The sequence below is a fragment of the Rhinatrema bivittatum genome, chromosome 7 (genome assembly GCF_901001135.1).
Source record: "Rhinatrema bivittatum chromosome 7, aRhiBiv1.1, whole genome shotgun sequence".
Lineage (NCBI taxonomy): Eukaryota > Metazoa > Chordata > Amphibia > Gymnophiona > Rhinatrematidae > Rhinatrema > Rhinatrema bivittatum.
In genome coordinates, this window is record NC_042621.1 from 9,548,436 (window position 1) to 9,571,481 (window position 23,046).

Here is a 23,046-nt window from a genome sequence, read left to right on the forward strand (position 1 = left end):
ACCCAAAAACTAAGTCTATTCCATGTTACCGTTGCTAGTAATAGCGGTAGTTATAATTATCTAAGTCAACTTAATTAATAGCAGGTAATGGACTTCTCCTCCAAGAACTTATCCAATCCTTTTTTAAACACTGCTATACTAACTGCACTAACCACATTCTCTGGCAACAAATTCCAGAGTTTAATTGTGCGTTGAGTGAAAAAGAACTTTCTCCGATTAGTTTTAAATGCTAACTTCATGGAGTGCCCCCTAGTCTTTCTATTATCTGAAGGAGTGAAAAACCGATTCACATCTACCCGTTCTAGACCTCTCATGATTTTAAACACCTCTATCATATCCCCCCTCAGCCGTCTCTTCTCCAAGCTGAAAAGTCCTAACCTCTTTAGTCTTTCCTCATAGGGGGGCTGTTCCATTCCCTTTATCATTTTGGTCGCCCTTCTCTGTACCTTTTCCATCGCAATTATATCTTTTTTGAGATACGGCGACCAGAATTGTACACAGTATTCAAGGTGCGGTCTCACCATGGAGCGATACAGAGGCATTATGACATTTTCCGTTTTATTCACCATTCCCTTTCTAATAATTCCCAACATTCTGTTTGCTTTTTTGACTGCTGCAGCACACTGCACCGACGATTTCAATGTGTTATCCACTATGACACCTAGATCTCTTTCTTGGGTAGTAGCACCTAATATGGAACCTAACATTGTGTAACTATAGCATGGGTTATTTTTCCCTATATGCATCACCTTGCACTTATCCACATTAAATTTCATCTGCCATTTCGATGCCCAATTTTCCAGCCTTACAAGGTCTTCCTGCAATTTATCACAATCTGCTTGTGATTTAATTAGAAGGACTAGAGGGCATTCCATGAAGTTATCAATTAGCACATTTAAGACTAATCAGAGAAAATTCTTTTTCACTCAATGGACAATAAAGCTCTGGAATTTGTTGCCAGAGGATGTGGTTAGTGCAGTTAGTGTAGCTGTGTTTAAAAAGGGTTGGATAAGTTCTTGGAGGAGAAGTCCATTAATGGCTATTAATCAATTATACTTAGGGAATAGCCACTGCTATTAATTGCATCAGTAGCATGGGATCCTCTTAGTGTTTGGGTAATTGCCAGGTTCTTGTGGCCTGGTTTTTGGCCTCTGTTGGGAACAGGATGCTGGGCTTGATGGACCCTTGGTCTGACCCAGCATGGCAATTTCTTATGTTCTTAGGTGAGAGGGGATGGAAGGAAAAGGGAAGAGGACATGAGTGAGTAAGTGGGAAAGGTAAGAAGCTGTGGGTTAATGAGGGAAGGAAGGGAAAGTGGCATCAGGCGAACCACTACCGGGTGTGCAATGGGGAGGCCAAGCCTCTACCATAGAAAAAGAACATGGAGCACTGCAGGAGCACAGCCACTGACTGGGAGGAAAGGTCACATCAAAGAAGTCCTGGCTGGACCAAGCAAGCGAGGAAGGGAGGGGAAGGGAGGAGAGAGGGAGTAGAGGGAGAAATGAGGGGAAGAAAGGGATGAGGTGGACGGGAGGGGAAAAGAGTGAATGAAGGGTGGTGCGAGAGAGAGAGAGAGAGGGAAAGAAATGGAGCAAAGAGAAGGGTGCAGAGTGGGGAGAGAAAGGAGGGGAGAAGGGTGAATGAGAGTAAAGGGATGGGGGTCTCACACATGGAAGGTGGAAGCAGCAGTGGTAGGGCGAGACCCAGAGGGGGACTGCAGCCAAAGAAAGAAAGGAAGGAGAGAGAGGGCCAGCAGTTGAAGAAAGAAAAGCGAGAGAGAGGCCCTGGTAGAGTTGCTGGTGGCGGAGAAAGGCCTTGCTATGAGAAAGTATGTGCGCGCACGAGAGCATGTGCAGGAAGACGTGCGGGAAGAAAAGGCCATGTTGCATTGAAAAGCAGTGGCAGTACCATCAACCTCAAGCAGCAGTGCAGGCCTGGAGCAAAACCAGAAGCAGCCGGTGATCAGCAAGGGAGACAGCAGCATTAGTCTCCATGGGATTCTCATTTCTCGGATCGTGGGGGGGTGGAAGAGGCTGCTGCAGCTACCATTTATGCTCTGGGGGAAGAAGGAAGTGGGAGTGAGGCACTCGGCCAGCCAGTGTATAAGTGAGAGAGAGACTGATCTGTGTCTGGTCAGGGAGGTGATTGGTGTGTGAGAGAGAGAAACTGGTTGTGGTCCCTAAGGAAGAGGACCATGAGGACAGAGCTTCAGCAGTCACTGCTGCGTCTGGTGAGTGCTATTGGCCTGCAAGGGAAAGGAGTAGGAGAGTTGCTGGAGAGGGTAAGTCAAGGTGGCTTTTTAAGTTCATTTTTCTTGATTGGCTGCCATTTTAATTATTGGGTATTATGCAATGTGTCTGCTGTTTTGAAATATTTTATTAGTGTTTGTAGAATTTTAAATAATTTTTGATTTTTTTTTCATTGTTAGATATTCTGTTCATCAGCTGTTTTGAAACATCTATTAGTATAGTTTTACAATTATTTCTGAGTGGGGATCTACAGCAGCTTGGCTTGTTCTGTTTTCCTAATTGGAGATGCATTGGTGTTTAGGGCCTGGTTTAATATTTGTAGTGTTGCCTTTTCATAGATAGGGTTGTTACTGTTTGAGTGTGCGCCATAATGCAGGTGTAACTTTGTGTGGATTAGTTTGTGTGCATTAAGATCCTTTCCATTTCTCCAGTTATGTACTGCATGCAGAGTGGCTCTTTTGGGATTCCATGCCAGTTCTGTCTCCATATTTGTAATTTGTGGTCTTTCTGTACTTGGTGAAGGTCAATCTTGTGTGTATGACTGAAGTGAGGTATTTAACTAGCGTGTAGGCTAGTAAAATACCTCACCTTATTTGTTGTGTTTTCTCAATAGGATATGCATTGGTGGTGAACTGCTGTCTTTTTATAAGTAGGGCTATTGCGCCTGGTAGTAGAAGGAGTTTGTGTTGCTGTTAGTGAGATGACCCCAGAATATTTTTTTTGTTTGGTGAGTTGTACAGGGAATGTTCTAGTTCTGATTTATACCCATTGCTGGGGGGGGGGGGGGGGGGGGGGGAGTCAGTTCCTATGGATGCAAAGTGTACATTTATGTTTAGCCTTGTGACTGTCATGTGTTCAGTGAGTCACGCATGTGAGAACCATCTATCAGGTGTGTCCCGACAGAAAAAAGGTTGAGAACCACTGATTTAGAGATTAATAGCCTTTAAGTATGATTGGTCAATTTGTATCCTTTGTGCTATGGCTGCAGACTGCTGAGGACACAGTTGTCCTTTTTTATTTTCTATTGGTTATCTGCATTGACGTGCTGGTAATTTGAATTGCTGTTTATTGCTTGTTTTTATGTAGCTATGAATGTTTGTGCTGTGACCTGATTAGGATTATAGATAGGCAGGATTTAAATATTCTTAAATAAATAAATACTTCACTACCTTAAGTTATATGCTTACCTGGTTCTCACTTTCTTCAGGGCTATCCGTAAATATGTCTTCAACGTAATTAGATGGGAAATAGCACTGTATTTTATCTCCGTAATCTCCCTTCCACCTGAACAAAATAAACACGCCCATCAAAAACTTTACAATGGCTCTTTGAATGGAAGAAGTTATCTTCTCTGTCGTGTGCCTTACTGCATTCTGCCTCGCCCCCAACCTCCCCCCAAAAAATTACCAGAAACTTCAGGGAGACTGGGCTGCTCTTTGACAGACCACCACCCCCCCACACCCGTGCACGCGAGTTCAGCATCGAGCACTGCAGCAGGAAGGAATCGAGCGTTCCCTTGGGATGCGCCAAAACATGGCCAAAACAAGTTTCACACTGTAACGTGGTAAGTGAAGGCAGAAAAAAAGATCCAGCGGCCTGTCCAGTCTGTCCGATTCTTGCTGTCCTTGCTACTCAGGACAAAAAACAACAAGGGGACAACCTTATACCGTGGAAAGATTTATTAATATTTAATTACAGAGCCCGACTCCGGCCGAGTTTCGCCAATTAAGGCTGCATCAGGGGATGACTTCTGATGTCAAATGAACCTACACAAATAGATTCTTTTGTCAAATTTCAATCTTGATCCTGCATATAATTATTTCCACTTCACAATCTGACAGCATGTCACGCTCAAATTTATGTAGAACTAGGGCAAAAATAAATCGATGTATCTGTAATATTTTGCAATGTCTCAAAAGCAATGAGGCAGGTTCATTTGACATCAGAAGTCATCCCCTGATGCAGCCTTAATTGGCGAAACTCGGCCGGAGTCGGGCTCTGTAATTAAATATTAATAAATCTTTCCACGGTATAAGGTTGTCCCCTTGTTGTTTTTTGCCTTGGCTACGTGGGACCACCTTCCGATTTGCTTTATTGGACCTTGCTACTCAGGATACATCCCAGCTGCCAGCCATGGGGTACGATACTCGTAAGATCTCACTCCACATCCAAGAACTCTTGCCTAGATGAGCAGACAGCATCCCCTCTTTAGCTGACACCCCTCCCTTTCATTTCAAAGTTAATTTCTTTCTTTCTGAAGTTTATAGCGCTACTATCTCAACCTCGCCAACAGACTGAAAAATATTAAAAAGCAAACAATCAGGGCCAGCCAGGGGGCTCAGTAGCAAGTGCTTTGTGCTGCCACGCGGAGGGGGCAGGTTTGATTCCAGGGTCAGATCTTCTGCTCCCTGGGGATGCCGAGGAGGCAGCGTTGAAAGCCTCTGCGGAGCAAAGGGAGGCCCAATCGTTGCACAATGGTGACGCCTGGTGGCCGGATCTAGGGCCCACGACTGAAGGGGGGTCAGGAAGGAATGCCAGTGAGTGGTGCCACCCACCCCTCCGTGGCCCAGGCTGCTCACTGCAATGAGTGGGCTAGGTGAGTTCGGGTGGTGGGGGGGTGGGGAGATATACTGTAGCCCAAAAGAGACCAGTTCCTCATGAGCAGAAAGTCCAAAGGAACAGGAAGAAGCTTCCAACCCGAACAATAAAAAAATAAAAGCTATTCATTATCAAATCTTCACATTTCTTATTTATATTTATGTAAAAGAAAAAAACAAAACATAAAACAGCACTCTCTTTGCTTGGGAAAAAGTGCTGTCCCGATAGCATTAAATTTCAGCACGGACTGCACCTCACTTTCAGAGCAGGTTCACATGGCACCTTCAGGGTGAGCAGAGACAAGAGAAACAGAGGTGAGTGCGCCCTCAAACCCGATACAGAAAAGAAGCACAAAGAAAACTGCAGTGTTAAACTCCCCAGCCCCTCCCGGCTCGTCCCTCTCTCTTACCAGCCTCCAGCTTCCTTGTTCACATTGTGAATCAGGGCCCCTTTGCAGAAGCTCAGCTCATCGCCTCTCATGGCATTGTAGTCATACAAAGCTTTCACTGTTCTCTGAGAATTCAGGAGAAGGAAAGTATTAGCCAGTGGGCAGGATTACCAGAAGAAGAGGCACCCTTGCTCAGCCAACACTCTGTCCTACCCCTTGCTTTAGTTACTTTTTTTTTTTTTTGTTGTAGTTGTTACTTAAAAACTTAGCTAGGAGGATCCCTGGTGCGACAAATTGCAAAAATTACTTACTTGATAATTTCGTTTTCCTTAGTGTAGACAGATGGACTCAGGACCAATGGGCTATGTGCTCCTCTGCTAGCAGATGGAGTCAGGTTTCGAAGCTGCCGTCACCCTAGATATACCCCTGCAGTGACCTCAGCCATTCAGTATTCTCTTCAAAAGCCATGGTGGACATAATCAAATTTTAATCAAGTTTTTCAATAGTAACACTTGATAAACTTGAAGCGATTAAAAAATGGATGACCGTAACCGTACTCAACCAAACATAAGCACTGAATCCCAGCAATATTATGTATGCCCTGATCTAGGGATAGAGCAATCTTGGAATCGAGATTCACCTCATGGGCGATTCCTTGGTACCGTTCATGGGCAGCCATGGGCGGGATTCTGAGTCCATCTGTCTACACTAAGGAAAATTAAATTATCAGGTATGTAATTCCTCCATTTCCTAGCATGTAGCCATATGGACTCAGAACTAATGGGATGTACAAAAGCTACTCCCGAACAGGGCAGGAGGCTGCCCGCAGTCTGGTTAGCACTGCTCTCCCAAAGGCTGCGCTCTCTCGAGCTTGGACGTCCAGGCAATAGAACCTGGAGATGATGTGCAAGGAAGAACACGTTGCTGCTTGGCAGATGTCAACGGGAGACAGCAGCTTAGCTTCCGCCCAGGATACTGCCTGGGCCCTAGTGGAATGAGCTTTAACCTGAAAGGGTAATGGCTTCCCTGCCTCTACATAAGCTCCTGTGATCACTTCCTTGATCCAGCAAGCCATGGTAGCTCTTGAAGCTGCTTCGCCTTGTTTCCTTCCACCATGAAGAACAAACAAGCGGTCCATTCTTGCGCACCGGTTCCAAGATTTCCAGATATCGTACTAAAAGCAAGCCTACTGACGTTTATGTGGCATAGGAGGCAGTAGTCTTCCATGTCTTTGTGTCTGTCTAGGGATGGCAAGGAAATGGACTGATTCAAGTAAAACTCTGAGACTACTTTTGGCAAGAAGGATGGAACAGTGCGAAGCTATAACACTCCTGGACATGGCTCCCGACATAACAACACCTGGAATTCAGAGATGTGACGAGCTGAGCATATCACCACCAAGAATACAGTCTTATTTATTTATTTATTTAGAAACTTTTATATACCGGTATTTGTGGGGACATCATACCGGTTCACATAGTAACTGAAAGATTGGAAAATACATTGCAACAGGGGAATGTAACTGGGCGGGGGGAAGAACAGAAAGGCAGTAGGAAGGATAGGAGAACAAGAAGGTAATAACCAAAACAATTTACAATGAAAGTCTCCTTAATAAGGAGGTTACCTGAAAGGGGACTGCGAGGGGGAGTGGAGGGAGTTATTCTGTGTAAGCATGGTTGAACAGGAGAGTTTTTAATTTCTTTTTGAATTTAAATGCACAGGGTTCAAGTCGCATGTGGACAGGTAGTGTATTCCAGAGAACGGGCCCGGCAATGGAGATGGCACGGTCTCGGGTGGAGGAGAGATGTGCCTGTTTCAAGGATTGAACGTGTAGGGTGCCTTTGTTGGTAGATCTGGTGGCTCGGATGGACAGGGGGGCAGTGAAAGGGAGGTCGAGCCAGTTGGAGTTGTGGGTGTAAATGGACTTGTGAATTATGGTCAGAGTTTTGTAGTGTATACGGGACATTATGGGGAGCCAATGTAAATCCTTGAGGATGGGGGTAATATGGTCATGTTTGCGTGTGTTTGTAATGAGTCTTGCAGTAGCATTTTGCAGAAGTTGAAGGGGTTTGATAGAAGACAATGGGAGCCCTAAGAGGAGGGCATTACAGTAATCTAGTTTGGAGGTGAGGGTAGCTTGGATCACTGTGCGGAGGTCATGGGCGTAGAGCAGGGGTCTGAGTTTCTTTAGTACATTTAGCTTGAAGAAGCCAGTTTTGAGGATGGAGTTGATGTGAGGTTTCATACTTAGGTTGGGATCAAGAAGGACTCCGAGGTCTCTAACGGAGGGTTGAGCTGTGAGGAGGTTAAGTTTAGGGTCGTTAGGTAGGAGGTCAGGGGGGTGCGAGGAGATGTGAAGGAGTTCCGTTTTGTTGGTGTTGAGAGCAAGCTGAAGGTTGGTGAGGAGGGCGTTGATGGCTGCAAGGCACTTTTCCCAGTGCTCGAGGGCGTCAGATATGGAGTTGTGAATGGGAATGATGATCTGTACATCATCAGCATAAAGGTAGAATTTGAGTTTAAGGTCAGTGAGGAGGTGGCAGAGGGGAGTGAGGTAAATGTTGAATAGGGTAGATGAGAGTGATGAGCCTTGCGGGACTCCTTGTTGTAGGGGGTATGAGGCAGATAGGTTGTTTCCAATTTTCACAGAGAACTTTCTGTTAGAGAGATAGGATTTGAACCAAGCAAGAGCTATTCCTGAGATGCCGATGCTTTCTAGCCGTGTCAGGAGGTGGTGGTGGCTGATGGTGTCAAAGGCCGCTGAGATGTCAAGAAGGGCGAGGAGGTAACTGTGGCCTTGTCCCAGACCTGTCTTCAGCGTTAATAGGCTTAGGGACAGACTGTGCAGCGGCTGAAAGGAAGGCCCTGCTAAAAAGTCCAATACTAGATTGAGATTTTATAGGGGGACTGATCACCTTAAGGGTGGTTGGAGATGTTTAACCCATTTTAGGACACGGGCCACGGGAAACAGGAGACAGCCGCAACCTGGACCTTCAAGAAGTTGAGGGACAATCCTTTGTTCAGATCGTCCTGTAAAAATTCCAGAAACATGGGGATTTTGGTCATCCGAGGGGGCACCATGCATTCCTCGCACCAGACCTCAAATATTCTCCAGATCCGCACATACACCAAGGACGTCGAGAACTTCCATGCGCGGAGCAAAGTGGCAATTACTGCCACTGAATATCCATGCTTCATCAGGCAAGCCCTTTCAAGGGTCAGACCAAAAGGCAAAACAGAGTTGGGTTCTCGTGAAGGATCGGACCTGATTGGAGCAGGTTCCTGTGCGGAGGGAGGCAAAGGGGGCTCGCCTCCAGAAGCCTCTGCATGTCTGCATATCACAGGCATCTGGGCCAATTCAGGCCACTAGAAGGATTAATCCTCTGTCATACGATCTTGTGAATAACCTTGCCTAGCACATGCCATGAGGGGAAGGCATACAGTAAGTCTTCCTCTGGCCACTAAGGTCTGGACAAAAGTGTTGATCCCTTGGGAGAGCTGATCTCTTCTGCGACTAAAGATTCGGGGGACCTTTGCATGGTGAGATGCGGCCAGCACGTTGATGGACGGGAGGCCCCAGTGATCTACCAGGAGCAGAAAGGCTCTTGTCGACAATGCCCATTCTCCTGGATCCAGACTCTCCCTGCTGAGAAAGTCTGCTATGACGACTTTTCCCACAATGTGGGAGGCAGAGATCCCCTGTAGATTTAACTCCACCCATTCCAAAAGGGGATCTATTTCCAGAGACACTTGGTGGCTTTTGGTTCCTCCCTGGTGGTTGATGTAGGCTGCCATTGTTGCATTGTCCGACATCACGCGGACCACCTGGCCCTGGAGTCTATGGCTGTTGCAGACATGCTAATCTGAACGCTCGATCTTCCAGGCAGTTTATGTTCCAGCACACCTCTTCCTTGGTCCATCGCCCCTGGGTTGTCAGTTCCTGACAGTGAGCTCCCCACTCTTGGAGGCTCACGTCGTTGTGAAGACTAGCAAGTTTGGTGAGGACAGGCTTACACACTTGCTTAGGTGAACTTCCTGTAGCTACCACTGGAGCCGAGAGCATACTTCCATCGGTAGGTGGAGGCGAATTGAGTAGTCTTGAGACAGTGGATTCCAACATGACAGTAGGGAGTGTTGGAGTGGCCGCATGTGTGCCCTTGCCCATGATACTACCTCCAGGGTTGATGCCATCAGGCCAAGAACCTAGAAATAATTTCACACACCCTAGGGCGCATTGTGTTCACTAACAGACACAATTGGCACATCAGCTTCCTTATCCTCAAGGGTGGGAGGAAGAGTTTGTCCTGCTTAGTGTCCAACTGGACTCCCAGGTGGCTCTAGGGACTGGGAGGGCTTGAGGTTGCTTTTGTCCATGTTCACAACCCAACCAACTTCCTGAAGCAGGGACGTGACTCTGCTGGTCAACTGGAGGCTCTCTTCCAACAATTTCGCCTGGATCAGCCAGTCCTGCAAGTAAGGGTGTACCCTTCTTTCCTCGGTACCATGACCACCATAATTTTGGAGAATGTTCTGGGGACGGTGGCCAGGCCGAAGGGTAACACCTGGAACTGATAAATGGCTGCTTGAACTCAAGCACGCACAAATCTGCCCTGACGAGCGTAAGTATAAGCGTCCATTTGTACACGAATGATTGCATATACTTACACGCGTAGGTATGTTTGCAGTTAAGCACACACGTGAGCGCGTACCTATATGCGCATTTACGTGTGCACCGACGGTCTATGGGAGAAAATGGCACCACACAAAACCGAGCGCAAGATGTCACCACCGTGGCCTGCCATGTGGAGTGCCTCACCGAGCATGAAGCGGGGCCTAGCCCATCGGAGGGCCATTCAACCTGCTCGGAAACCCCCTTCCCTTGCCCCAACAGGATTGTAAACATAATTGCTATGGCGTGCCAACCAAGAGACCGAAGGAAAGACTTACCGGAGCCCTTCCATGTCTCTGAATCGGAGGAGTTCTTCTTTCACTTACCTGGGCTCAGCCCTTACTGGCTGAGTACAGAGATGGTCTCCGGCTGCGGGGGGGAGAGGGCATGGGCCGTCACTGCTGTGTTCGGCTTCCTGCACTCGCTGCCTTTCAGCTGCTTTCGCAGCAATGTCCACACCGGGAACCGGCTACCGGACCAAGGCACACCACTGAAGGATCTCGGAAATCACCTCAGGGAAAGCACATTCACATCTGCTAGGAGACGGAGAGATACTGAAGGGCTGAGGCCACTGCAGGGGTGTATCTAAGGTGACTTCAGCTTTGAAACCTGACTCCATCTCCATCTGCTAGCAAGGGAGCACATAACCCATTGTCCTGAGTTCATCTGGCTACACGCTAGGAATACTTATATTTCTAACGACAGCAATTTTTTAAATGTTTGCTAGCCCTTTCCTTTTCACCACCTGATCCCAAAGAGCACTTATTAGCTTATAGGCTCCAAGGGCACCAGCCATCCAACAGAGTGCAGTGCATTCTAACTGAGAGAAATTCAACGTCACAAGATAGGATGGTCAAGCAGCAGGCCACAAAATAAGCTCAAGACACATGTACAGACTTTGAAGGGCAAAGAAAAATCCATTAAAAAAAAAAGGTTGTGGGTGGGGCCGCTACTATAATTACATTTCTCCCCGCTCAAGTTGTCCTCTGACCCCCAGCGAGATCTAATCAAAAAGCCTACACCCCACCAGCTGATCACGTATGTCAGCAGGTAGAACAGGGGGCAACACATCTCCAGAATATAATCTCCTTGATAAAAGCCATATAAAATATTTTCATTTTTAAAAGGCCAACCTGCCTCCTTCCATATCAGTGATGCTGGCAAGCCGGCAGCATTGAGGCCAAAGTGAGCAGGCAGGCGCTCTCAGTCATTACAGCTGCTCCTCTTCCCCTATCCATGTATCCTGATTACAAAGGAAATGTGCACCATGGGGGAAAATAACTGAAGGGACGGGGGCACATGGGACGATGGAAAGAACCTGGGATGATGGGGAAGAGGGAAGAGAGAGGAGAGAGAAATGCAAGGGCAGGGTGAGATGAAGAGGATCCTGGCGGAGGAGGAGGAAATCGATAGGAAACCATAGGCATGTGTGGAGGAGATAGAGACGAACGTTGTGGGAAGGTGGAAAGGAGCTGAATAGGAACTTAAGGGGGCAAATGGAGATGAATTTAAGTGGGCTGGGAGATGGAGAAGTGTGAGACAGATGAGAAACTGGGAGGGGAAACAGAGTGCAGAGTAACATGTGGTGGGGAGAAAGAGAAGAGGCTGGAAGAGAGCAGGAGGAAAGGTGACAATGAAAGGGGGAAGCAGTAGAGGGGTAATGATGCACCACGCTATCTGCACATACACACACACACACATACACACATGCCACGATGCAAAATCCTAGATCCTGTGTGTCATGTAAGACATTCAGTCAAATTTCTTTTTTCTGTGCATAAAAAATAGGCCCGATGTGAATGGCCTTGCTTTCAAAGTACACAGAACAATTACCATAAAAGTACCATGACTGTCCTGGACTGGGCACCCTAACCGCACAAGACTTGTGGAAAGGAATAAACATGAAACTGGGAGACCACTGTTGGTGGATGTTACCAAGGATATGGGTGCTGAAGTAGCAGGCTGGAAAAGGAAAGTTCCTTTGAAAGGAGCTTCCATTTCATATATATATATATATATTTTAGCTACATACAACAGCTACAGTAGTTTAATGCTTCTAGTTCATGTTTTTCACTGCTTTCAAAATAGAAAAGATTCAGAAACCTCCCTACTGTCATCCACACAGTGAAAGGAAACATGTAGTCTGCTTTTAGGGTTGCAACTTCTGGACCGAGGAAGGCGTACCGTTGAAGGAGCTATTTCATTGGGAAACACGTACATCCGCCCCTTCACATCGTAAAGTGAATTGATGTCCTTTTCCTGAAATGCAATGAGAAAACAAAGGGGGAGGCATGTTGTAAAAAACTCTGGCAAACTTGGGGACCCACGCAATACAAGAAGGTGTCTTCAACTGATCAACGCATTGACTCGACATTATATGCCAATCACATGCCTGGGTGTGACCTTGGGTAAGTCCCATTATCTCCCTAACTGGCTAGAGTCACAAGGATAACACACTATCCATATATTCTGCCTCTGCTTCTTGTGCAATGGGGGTCCCAGGGCAGCAGCACTGAATGCAGAATTGAAAATTTTACGCACAGCATAGAACTGAATTCTCCCTCATACAAATGCAAGCCCCGGGAATGACAACTCTACTCTCACAATGCCTGAATACAGCTGCAACTGTGCCTAGGGCAGTTTTCCCACCTTGGGGATCTTAGGCACCTAATTCCCTGGGTATGCACCTAAATCCCTTTAGAAAACACTTTCCCATACTTTTTGCAAGAATATCCCTTTGACAGATAGACTGCCCTTCACAATCCAGATGTTGGCAAAGGATACAAAAAACATAAAGGGAGGGAGGTTTGTGCTTCCACCATGAGGAGTAGTTCACAGCCTGGGCATCCTGCTCTGCAAGAAGCAAGGCAAGACCTCACTGTCCTCATCCACTAAGAACCTTGTTGCATGCCCGTGACGAGAGCCGACATGACGCCAACAAAGAGTCGTTCTCTGGATTACCATGCTGAGAAGGCACTTACCATGTTGTAGCGGTCCAGCAGCTCCTCGGTAACTGGGTACCGCAGTTTCATCTTCCGGTACAGCGGGTGCTTTTCATAGTAGCTAACAAGTTCCACCAAGCTATCAAAGTAGGCAGAGGTTCCCAGCACAAAGTGGTGTCCGTCCTGGTGGATACGGCAGTGCTTCACTTTTCCTTCCGCCCTGTGAAATCACAAAATATAAAGAAACTGAGCTGGCCGAAATGAAAAGAATAAAGTGTGGTTGGCTCCCAATAACCTTTCTCTTACTCAGCTCAGTAAAGGTTCTGGTGGTGAGCCCCTGGGCAGGAAAACCAACTCTCCTGCATTGGGAAGAAGAGGGCTTCCTATTTAAATGGAGAAATTACTTACCTGATAATTTTGTTTTCCTTTGTGTAGACAGATGGACTCAGGACCAATGGATATAGTGTACTCCTGACAGCAGTTGGGAGACAGAGTCAGATTTCAAGCTGACGTCCGCCTACATATACCCGTGCAGGAAGCTTAGCTCTTCTGTATTCTCCTCGAAAAGCAATTGTGGATATATGTGTGTTTTAATAACTTGATTAACTTGGCTAACTTGATTAATTTGATTAACTAGGACTGGTTCAACTGATTTCCAAATTGGAGACCGCCAGTGCACTCAACCGAAAAACGCCGACGCCCGGCAACTATGGATGTCTTGAACTAGGGGTAATACCTGGCTTACCCGTGCTTGTCTTGATATCGGGGATTGTTACCCGAGGGTTCCAGATTTTGGGGCAGCCGTGGGCGGGATGCTGAGCCCATCTGTCTACACTAAGGAAAATGAAATTATCAGGTAAATAATTTATCCATTTCCTAGCATGTAGCAGATGGACTCAGGACCAATGGGATATACAAAAGCTACTCCCAAACCGGGTGGGAGGCTGCCCGTGACCCACTTAGTACTGCCCTTGCAAAGGATGTGTCCTCTCGGGCCTGGACATCCAGGTGGTAGAACCTCGAGAAGGTATGTATGGAGGACCACGTCGCTGCCCAACAGATCTTGGCAGGTGACAGCATCTTGGTTTCTGCTCAGGATACTGCCTGGGCCCTTGTAGAATGGGCCTTGACTGGTAGAGGTGGAGGCTTCCCTGTCTCTACATAGACCGCCCTGATTACTTCTTTGTTCCAGCGGGCTATGGTTGCCTGTGAGGCCGCTTCCCTTTGTTTCTTCCCGCTTTGAAGGATGAATAGGTGGTTCGTCTTTCATACAGATTCCAATCTTTCCAGGTATTGGACTAGGAGTCTGTCAACGTTTAGGTGGCGAAGACAGCGTGAGTCTTCAGAGTCCTTATGTTTGTCTGGAGATGGTAGAGATATGGTTTGGTTTAGATGAAATTGAGAAATCACCTTCAGAAGAAAAGAGGGGACCGTACGTCGTTGTATGGATCCCGGTGTGAACCCGAGGAATGGTTCTCAACAGGATAGGGCTTGAAGCTCAGAGATGCGACAGGCTGAACATATTGCCACTAGGAATGCAGTCTTCAAGGTCAGTAGCCATAGTGACAGACCATGAGTAGGTCTGAAGGAAGCTGCTGCTAGGAAGTCTAGTACTAGATTGAGATTCCATAGGGGCACTGGCCACTTTAATGGTGGTCGGATTTATTTGACCCCTCTAAGGAAGTGGAAAACATCTGGGTGGGTTGATAGACTGATGTCGTCCACTTTGGCTCTGAAGCAGGCCAGCACGGCCAACTGAACCTTGAGGGAGTTGAGAGACAACCCCTTCTTCAAGCTGTCCTGCAGAAATTCCAGGATCATGGGGATTTTGGCTGTCCGTGGAAGATCTCGCGGTCCTCACACCAGGCTTTGACTATTCTCCATATTCGTATGTAAGCTAGAAACGTGGAGAACTTGTGTGCTCGGAGTAAAGTGTCAATCACTGCCTTAGAGTATCCGCTCTTCTTCAAGCACGTCCTCTCAATGGCCAGACTGTAAGAGAGAATTGAGTTGGGTCTTCGTGGAGGATCAGTCCTTGCCGGAAAAGGTCCCTGTGTGGAGGTAGGCATAGAGGATTCCCCACAAGAAGTCTTCGCATGTCTGCGTACTATGGCCTTCTTGGCCAGTCTGTGGCCACTAGACATACTAGCCCCCTGTGGTGTTCCATCTTGTGGATGATCCTGCCCAGTAGTGGCCATGGTGGAAAGGCATACAGCATGTCTTCCTGTGGCCAGGTCTGGGCGAGGGCGTCGATTCCCCGGGAATGCGGTTCTTGTCTGCAGCTGAAGAACTTGGGAACTTGGGTGTTGGACTGGGTTGCCAGGAGATCCATGGCTGAGGTTCCCCAGTGGTTTACTATCAACTGGAAGGCTGTGGTCAACTGCGTCCATTCCCCTAGGTCTAGACTCTCTGCTGAGGTAGTCCACAGTGACGTCTTTTCCCGCGATGTGGGCGGCTGAGATCCCTTGCAGGTTTGCTTCCGCCCACGCTATTAGGGGGTCTATTTCCAGGGACACTTATTGGCTTCTGGTTCCTCCCTGGCGGTTAATGTAGGCAACTGTTGTGGCGTTGTCCAACATGACTGACAGATTCGCCCCGGAGTCTGTGGCTGAATCGTAGACAGACTAGTCTGACTGCTCGGGCTTCCAGTCTGTTTATGTTCCATCCCGACTCTTCCTTGTCCCATTGCCCCTGGGCCATCAGTCCCTGGCAGTGGGCTCTCCACCCTCGCAGGCTCGCATCCCTGGTGAGCAAGATCCAGATCGGTGGGGATAGTCTTACTCCCGTGCTCAGATGGTCTTCCTGTAGCCACCATTGGAACTGGGTCTGAACCTCTGCCGGTAGCTGGAGATGAATGGAGTAGTTCTGGGACATCGGGTTCCATCATGACAGTAGGGAACGTTGTAGTGGGCGCATGTGGGCCCTTGCCCATGGGACAACTTCTAGGGTTGATGTCATGAGACCGAGAACTTAGAGGTAGTCCCATACATTGGGACGAGCATAGTTCAACAGTTTTCATAGCTGACCCATCAGTTTCCTTCTCCTTGGAGGGGGGAAGGACAACCTTGTCTTGCTCGGTGTCAAACCGGACTCCCAGGTACTTTAGCGATTGGGAGGGCTGCAGGCAACTGTTGACTGTGTTGATGACCCACCCGAGATTCTGCAATAGATTCTTGACTTTGGTGATCGCCTGGTAACTTTCCTCTGGAGATTTTGCCCTGATCAGCCAATTGTCCAGATACAGATGTACGAGGATTCCTTCTTTCCTCAGTGTCGCTGCCACTACCACCATGATTTTGGTGAACATCCGAGGAGCAGTAGCTAGGACGAAGGGTAGCACCCGGAACTGGTAATGATGGTCCAGTATCGCAAAGCGTAGGAAACACTGATGGTCTTGGTGGACCGGGATGTGGATATAGGCTTTGGATAGATCCAGTGAAGTCAAGAATTCTCCCTGTTGTACTGCCCTTATGACCGAGCGTAGGGTTTCCATGCAGACGTGCGGTACCCTTGGGTAGCGATTGACGATCTTAAGGTCCAGGATGGGCCGGAACGTTCCCTCCTTCTTGGGGACGATAAAATAGATGGAATAGTGACCAGTATTTTGTTGGTGCATGGGCACTGAGGTTATCGCCTTTAGGCTGAGTAGTTTTGTCAGTGAGGTTTCCACTGCCGTCCTCTTGGAGAGGGAGTGGCACGGTGATCTCACAAATTTGTCTGGAGGGATGCTGTGGAAGTCCAGATAGTATCCCTCTCGAATGATGGTTACGACCCACTTCTCCGACGTTATCTCGACCCATCTTTGGTAGAAGAGGGTAAGTCTGCCCCCTATGTCTTCTTCCTGTGGATGGGTCTGTTGATTCTCATTGTGGGGTGCGGACGGGGCTTGTACCTGAGCCAGCTCCCCTCTTGTTGTGTCTGTTCCGAAAGGACTGGGCCCTACCTGCGGGGCGAGGTGCTTGGTATGTGTTTTTGTACAGTCTAAAACACTGGACTCCTCTGCCCTTGGTTCTTCGGGGGGAGGAGCGTTGGTTTCTTTTGTTCCTGTCTTCCGGTAACCAAGGTTCTGGGGATTCGCCCCATTTGTTGGCTAACTTCTCCAGTTCGCTTCCGAACAGGAGGGATCCTTTAAAAGGCACTCTCATGAGTTTCGTCTTAGAGGTCGCGTTGGCTGACCAATTTCGGAGCCATGGTTGCCTTCTGGCTGCCACTATGGATTAGACGCCCCTAGCTGAGGTGCGCACCGGGTCAGGTCACATCCGTGAGGAAAGATATTGCCGGTTCTAATGTTTCAGCGGAAGTGGTTGCGTTCCTGGGAGAAGCAAGCAGGCACGTGTCACAAAGGCACAGCAGAAAGCGATCTGCAGGGTCATTGCTGCGACATCAAATGACTGTTTAAGGATGGATTCCTGACGTCTGTCCTGGGCATCCTTGAGTGCAGCTCCTCCTTCAATTGGGATGGTAGTGCGCTTTGAGATAGCGCAGACCATGGTGTCCACGTTTGGGAACCCTAGGAGTTCCTTGGCCGTGGGTTCCAGGGGGTATAGAGCTTCTAGGGGCCATACTCCTTTGAAGCTGGCCTCCGTAGCATTCCATTCCAGGTCAATCAGTTGTTGTACGGCCTGCAGATTTGGGAAATAGCATGATGCCTGACGGAGACCGACCAAAACTGAGTTCGTCTTTGTCTCCACTGTGGTACTTGTGCCAGGAATGGCCAGCGTCTTCAGGCTCAGAGACACAAGATCTGGTAACTCATCTTTGGAGAAGAATCGCATCATGGTTCGGTATGGTTCCATCCCTGGAGGGATTGCCCCTTCCTCCAGGGAGTCAGGTTCTTCCCCCAAGGTGTCTGGGTCCCCTAAGGGGAGGCTTTTGCCTGGATGGGGCATGTCTCGGGGGGGGAGGGGGGGCCAAGAGGAGCTTGGAAGGTCGTGCTTCTGGTGGAGACTGTGGTTGTGTCACAGGCGGTACCGATTGCGCCTGGACAAAGGTTTGCGGCCCTTTGAAGAATTCCACCCAGGAAAAGGTCCCTGGGTCCATATTGAATCCAGTGGAGTTCCCCGAGGTGCCCATATGAGGAGGGGCCGAGTCAGAGATACAGAGGTCCAGGGTACTATCATTGGTGGATCTGGATACCTCTACTGGCTGAGGGGGGCCTTGCTTTGGTTCCCCTTGAGACTCTTCGCACTGCAGGCATAGGGCAGAGGCCACTTCGGGTTGCATAGCTCTCAGGTGGCAGGCTGGGCAGAGGGCTTGTCCCTTGGCTTTCTTGGCCGGCGGTGCCATGATTTGTGTGTGTGGCGTGGCTCAAAACTCGTCTGTGCACGTAGGTGCACACGCCAGGAAACTTAGTTGTGCACTCCGGGTGCGCCGACAATGTGCATGCAGGATGCGGAAGATGTGCGTGCAGGCCGCAATTTTTGCGCTTAGTGAGGATGCATGCACCACTGTGCGCACAGGCCTATCTGTGCGCTCGGCACCGTTGTGTGCGTCGCTGTGCGCACAAGTTGTTTGTGCGCCCAGCCCGCCACTGTGCGCACGGCTCAGTTGTGCAGACAATACGGCGATCAAAGGGGGAAATGGCGCCAACGATCACGCAGGCAAGATGGCGACCCCCCCGGAGGGTCTCCACGTGTGATGACCCTCGCACCGGATCGGGGTCTAGCCCAGACGGGCTGCTCAACTCGATTTAACAGACGCCGTAAGGACGATCTGTGTGGCTAACCGAGCCTCAGAGACCGGAGACTTTAAGAAAGTTTTCTACCGTACCTTGTCTCGGCGCTTCCCGGTCTCGTGCCGAGCGGTCCACGGCTGTGGGGGAGAGAGGGAAAATACCTTCACCGCCGTGCTCAGTATTGCACCCGCTGCCTCTCAGTCACTCTGGGGGCTAAGTCCATGCCAGGAACCGGCTACTGGACTGAGGCTTGCCTCGGAGGGATCTCGGAAATCACCTCAGGAATTCTTGACTGGGGGAAGGACCCTTAGGTATCACCGCAGGAGAGCGGGACTCGTCTTGTAGAAGTAAGATTTCTTTCTTCTTTGGTTTGGATTTTCTAACACTGTGCAAGTGTGTGTAGTGTCCCTAACTGCTTAGGAGACGAAGAAATACTGAAGAGCTAAGCTTCCTGCACGGGTATATGTAGGCTGACGTCAGCATGAAATCTGACTCCGTCTCCCAACTGCTATCAGGAGTACACTATACCCATTGGTCCTGAGTCCATCTGCTACACGCTAGGAAAGGGGCAATTTATAAATAGCCCACTTCAGAACATAGGACATGCCAGGCTAGGTCAGATCAAGGGTCATTGAGCCAGGCAATCTGTCTCCAATAGTGGCCTTTCCGGGCTGCCTACAAGTACCCAGTAAATCCCAATATGAAACCAGTTCCGGTTTGTTCTTCCCAAGAAATAATAGGTGGAGAAACCAAAGTCTATCTGGTTAATTATAAGTAATGGACCTGTCCTCCAGAAAGAGTTGCCAAGTGCAACAAGTGCTTTTTCTAAATTGTGTGCACAGTAAATGTTTCAAAGGGAAGCAATGAGTGATATTTCCCTTGGGAAACAAGTAGGCGCAAATTATGCATGGAAACAGGGCCCGCACCTGCGAGCCAAGCGGGGGACAAAAACAGGTCATGCGCAGTTGAAAAAAAAAAACTGCGTGCACCCACACAGTTTTTCTCTTCCGACTTAAAGACGCCCCCCCCCCCCCCGGGAATGGCTCTTCTTAAGGCGGCTAAACGTGCATGTGCCAATTCCAGGAGGGTGATGTTCAGTCAGGCTGTTTGAGCCTGGAAAACACTTATTTTATACTTTGAGGGCTCATGGCACCGCAGTCCTTTAGAGAGACATCCCAACTGAGCTGGAAGCCCAAAGCCACAGGAAAAGCTCACCGTCATTAAAAATACCCTGATTATGTGCTCCCCTCCTCCACACACACAGACACACACCCACACCGGTGAGTGCGAGAGAAATTTAAACCTCAGACATTTCATAAGAAAGACAAAGGATCTATGTTTGAAAAGAGCTTTGCCAGTTCTGTGCATACCAGAATTTTTATTATTTTGTTTTAAAAGGGCTCCAGATACCGGAAAATAAAAATAAATGCAGTCGTCATGCACAGCGTGTAAAAGCAAGTGGTAGTCTCGGTGGAGAGACCCAAGACTGTCCCCTGCATAAACCATCCAGCTGAAGTGTCCTCTCTGCCGTGGAGGCGGCCCTTCTAGAAGAGGGCAGAGGCCCAGTTTAAAGAACTGGCCACCATTCTCCCAATGAATCCAAGACAGGCCTCAGCTTCCCATCATTGGGAATCTACACATTTTGTGTATTCTCAAACTAAATTAAATGAAATACAAACAGGGTCATATAAATTGCATGCAAAGCTTGTGACCATACACAGACAAGATTATTCCCCCCCAATACCTGAATGTCACAGCATAAGAATTGGGTTGCTCTCTCTTTCTGACCAAGAAAGCTCCATCTCGGGGGATTCTCATCAGCATGTCCTCGGCTTCTCCTCGACTCAGATTATTGTAGTACCACCTGCAAACAAAAGGCCTCCATAGTTAGGCACAATGGTTTGCTCTTAAGAAGAGACTATCATTCGGAAAGGCCTTGCAGAATTGTAATGTATCGCATATAATTAGAACGCTTAGGTGTTCTCAGTATTGCACCATGAAGTGTCATTAGCTGGTAAATCATGGAATGGCCAATTCACAAGTCCAGTTACTAAGTAAATACTCCAGAATCCTATGGAGAAGTTCAGATAGTGGCCATCTGCTACTCAACTTCAAAATACAGCATTGGTGTATGTGTGCATGTCTGTGTGTAATATCAGTAATTTCCCTTGGACTTCTAGTGAAATTCCCCTTAGCTTCCCTCGCTCCTGATTCACCAATGCAGCAGAACCTCCTTGATCATCCTCCACCGGGCATATGCTCTTCATTATTCCGCCTCTGAACTCGAGGTGCAAATTGCGGTCAATAACTATGCATGTTCTCCCCTCACCCCTAAAGCACAGTATTAAAACTTCGTTGTTTAATACTGTTCTATGTAAACCGCAAAATGTAGCGATTGTTACTGTTATATGTAAACCGGGGTGATATGTATATTATACAGGAACCTCCGGTATATAAATTATTTAAATAAATAAATGTGGAGAAATCCCTAAGTCTAGTTTTCCTTAGGGAACCCAGGTTCCCTGTCCACTTCTTCGCTGGCAGCTGGAATTGATTCTTATAATTGTTACAAAATAAAATATTGGGGTCAAGGGTGTCTCCTTTCAGAGTGCCTTATTGCAATCGGGTACAACACCTTTCAATCAGGTCGATACAGTAAAGTTTGCGGGAGAGCGGGCGAGCGCCCGCTCTCCTGTGCGTGCGATTCTCTAGAACAAATTATTCAAATTAGGGCCCACGGTAAAAAGAGGCGCTAGGGACACCAGCGCGTCCCTAGCGCCTCTTTTTTGACTGGAGCGGCGGCTGTCAGCAAGTTTGACAGCTGACTCTCAATTTTGCTGGCGTCGGTTTTCAAACCCGCTGACAGCAATGGGTTTGGAAACCGGACGCTGGCAAAATTGAGCGTCCGGTTTTCAACCCACGAGCCAATTTTAAATTTTTTTTTTTTAATTCATTACACTACAAGAGAACGTGCCATCTCAATTGTAGGCCCCTCACATTGGAACACCCTGCCATCAACACTACGTCTCGAATCCTGCCATTTCAAATTTAGAAAGAAACTAAAAACATGGCTATTCACACAAGCATTCCCCGACTAACCACCTCCCTTCCCCTAGACCATTTTCTGTCCTCCCCTTAGCTTACTACCCTCCATCCTTAATACCATGCAAATCTGTACATCTATGCACTCCTGTACATATTGTATATAATTAACATGTTTATTGTTATCTACCTCGTTATACATTAATATTTGCAACATGTTAGGAATCGGCACTCTGAACCTTATCTTCTTAGGTTCTGAACCTTCTGCCAGTTACTTCTGCCAGTGCACAGAAAAGCAGTTTTTACTGCTTTTCTGTGCACTTTCCCGGTGCCAGCAGAAATTAACGCCTACCTTTGGGTAGGCGCTAATTTCTGAAAGTAAAATGTGCGGCTTGGCTGCATATTTTACTTACTGAATCGCGCGGGAATAACTAATAGGGCCATCAACATGCATTTGCATGTTGCTGGCGCTATTAGTTTTGGGGGGGGGAGGGGGTTGGATGCGCATTTTCAACGCGCTATCACCCCTTACTGAATAAGGGGTAAAGCTAGCTCGTCGAAAACGCACGTCCAAACGCGGGTTAACAGTGCGCTCCACCGGAGCGCACTGTTAACCCGGAGCACACTGTACTGTATCGGCCTGAATGATAGCCTTGTGCTATCATTCAGGCCTGGAGCACACTGTACTGTATCGGCCTGAATGATAGCCTTGTGCTCTTGAATGAGATTCAAACATCCTCTTTTACTGCTGCAACAAAACCTTCGTGGAACAGTTGGATGATGGTCAGTATGGACAATTATTCTGATTCAATCAACATGAGTTTATACAGTTATGTCTCACTCCCTTAGCATCTGATCTTCCCATACAGCATTTCTTACAGTCTCATTTACCGTATCAGTCATGATAAATTCCATATCACCCACTCCTGGTTGTTTAGAAGGGTCCTCCCAAATGAAGCAAGAAATCTGCAAGCATCAGTGGAATTCTCTCTAGGAACTAGCAGAGCTCAACTAAGTAGCTGTGGCCAGCAGCACCAACATCATTTTGATGCCATTAGACAGAAGAACTTATTTCTATAACAACTTATATAGCCAGGTTCCAGTTTCTGTTCAGCTGTTTTCACTTCCTCTGCCAGCAGCTCACACACACACACACACACCATCTACTGACTCAACACTGGAGCATGCACTGATCACCCAGGCACTACCATATCAAAACTCAGAGCAGAGTTTTGATATGGTAGTGCCTGGGAAAGCAGAACATACCACTTTAGTAATCCTTGGTTACACTTATAAGCAACCGGTACACAAACTACTCGCCCGACCATCATGTCCGTGGACTAATAAGTTATTGAAGTCCTATAGTCCAGAAAGCTTTACACTCCTCTCTGTTGGCTCTGTTAGAGATGCCTTCCACCCGTGAGACCAGTCTATCTGAAACACAATGGCGTGCATTTTCAGTTGCAGCTCCGGAAATGTGGAATAAC

At 47.9% G+C, this 23,046-nt stretch overlaps 1 protein-coding gene across 1 annotated transcript in view; it reads right to left on the minus strand.

Moving 5' to 3' along the window:
• PLCG2 (phospholipase C gamma 2) overlaps nucleotides 1-23,046 on the minus strand; it is a 218,670-nt gene that overhangs the window by 40,002 nt on the left and 155,622 nt on the right. The window contains exons 19-23 of the mRNA XM_029608130.1: nucleotides 20,262-20,381; nucleotides 12,883-13,063; nucleotides 12,086-12,160; nucleotides 5,257-5,360; nucleotides 3,437-3,533 (exon numbers count right to left, since the gene is read on the minus strand). Coding sequence (XP_029463990.1) covers nucleotides 3,437-3,533; nucleotides 5,257-5,360; nucleotides 12,086-12,160; nucleotides 12,883-13,063; nucleotides 20,262-20,381 — 577 coding nt within the window. The remainder of the gene's footprint in view (nucleotides 1-3,436; nucleotides 3,534-5,256; nucleotides 5,361-12,085; nucleotides 12,161-12,882; nucleotides 13,064-20,261; nucleotides 20,382-23,046) is intronic.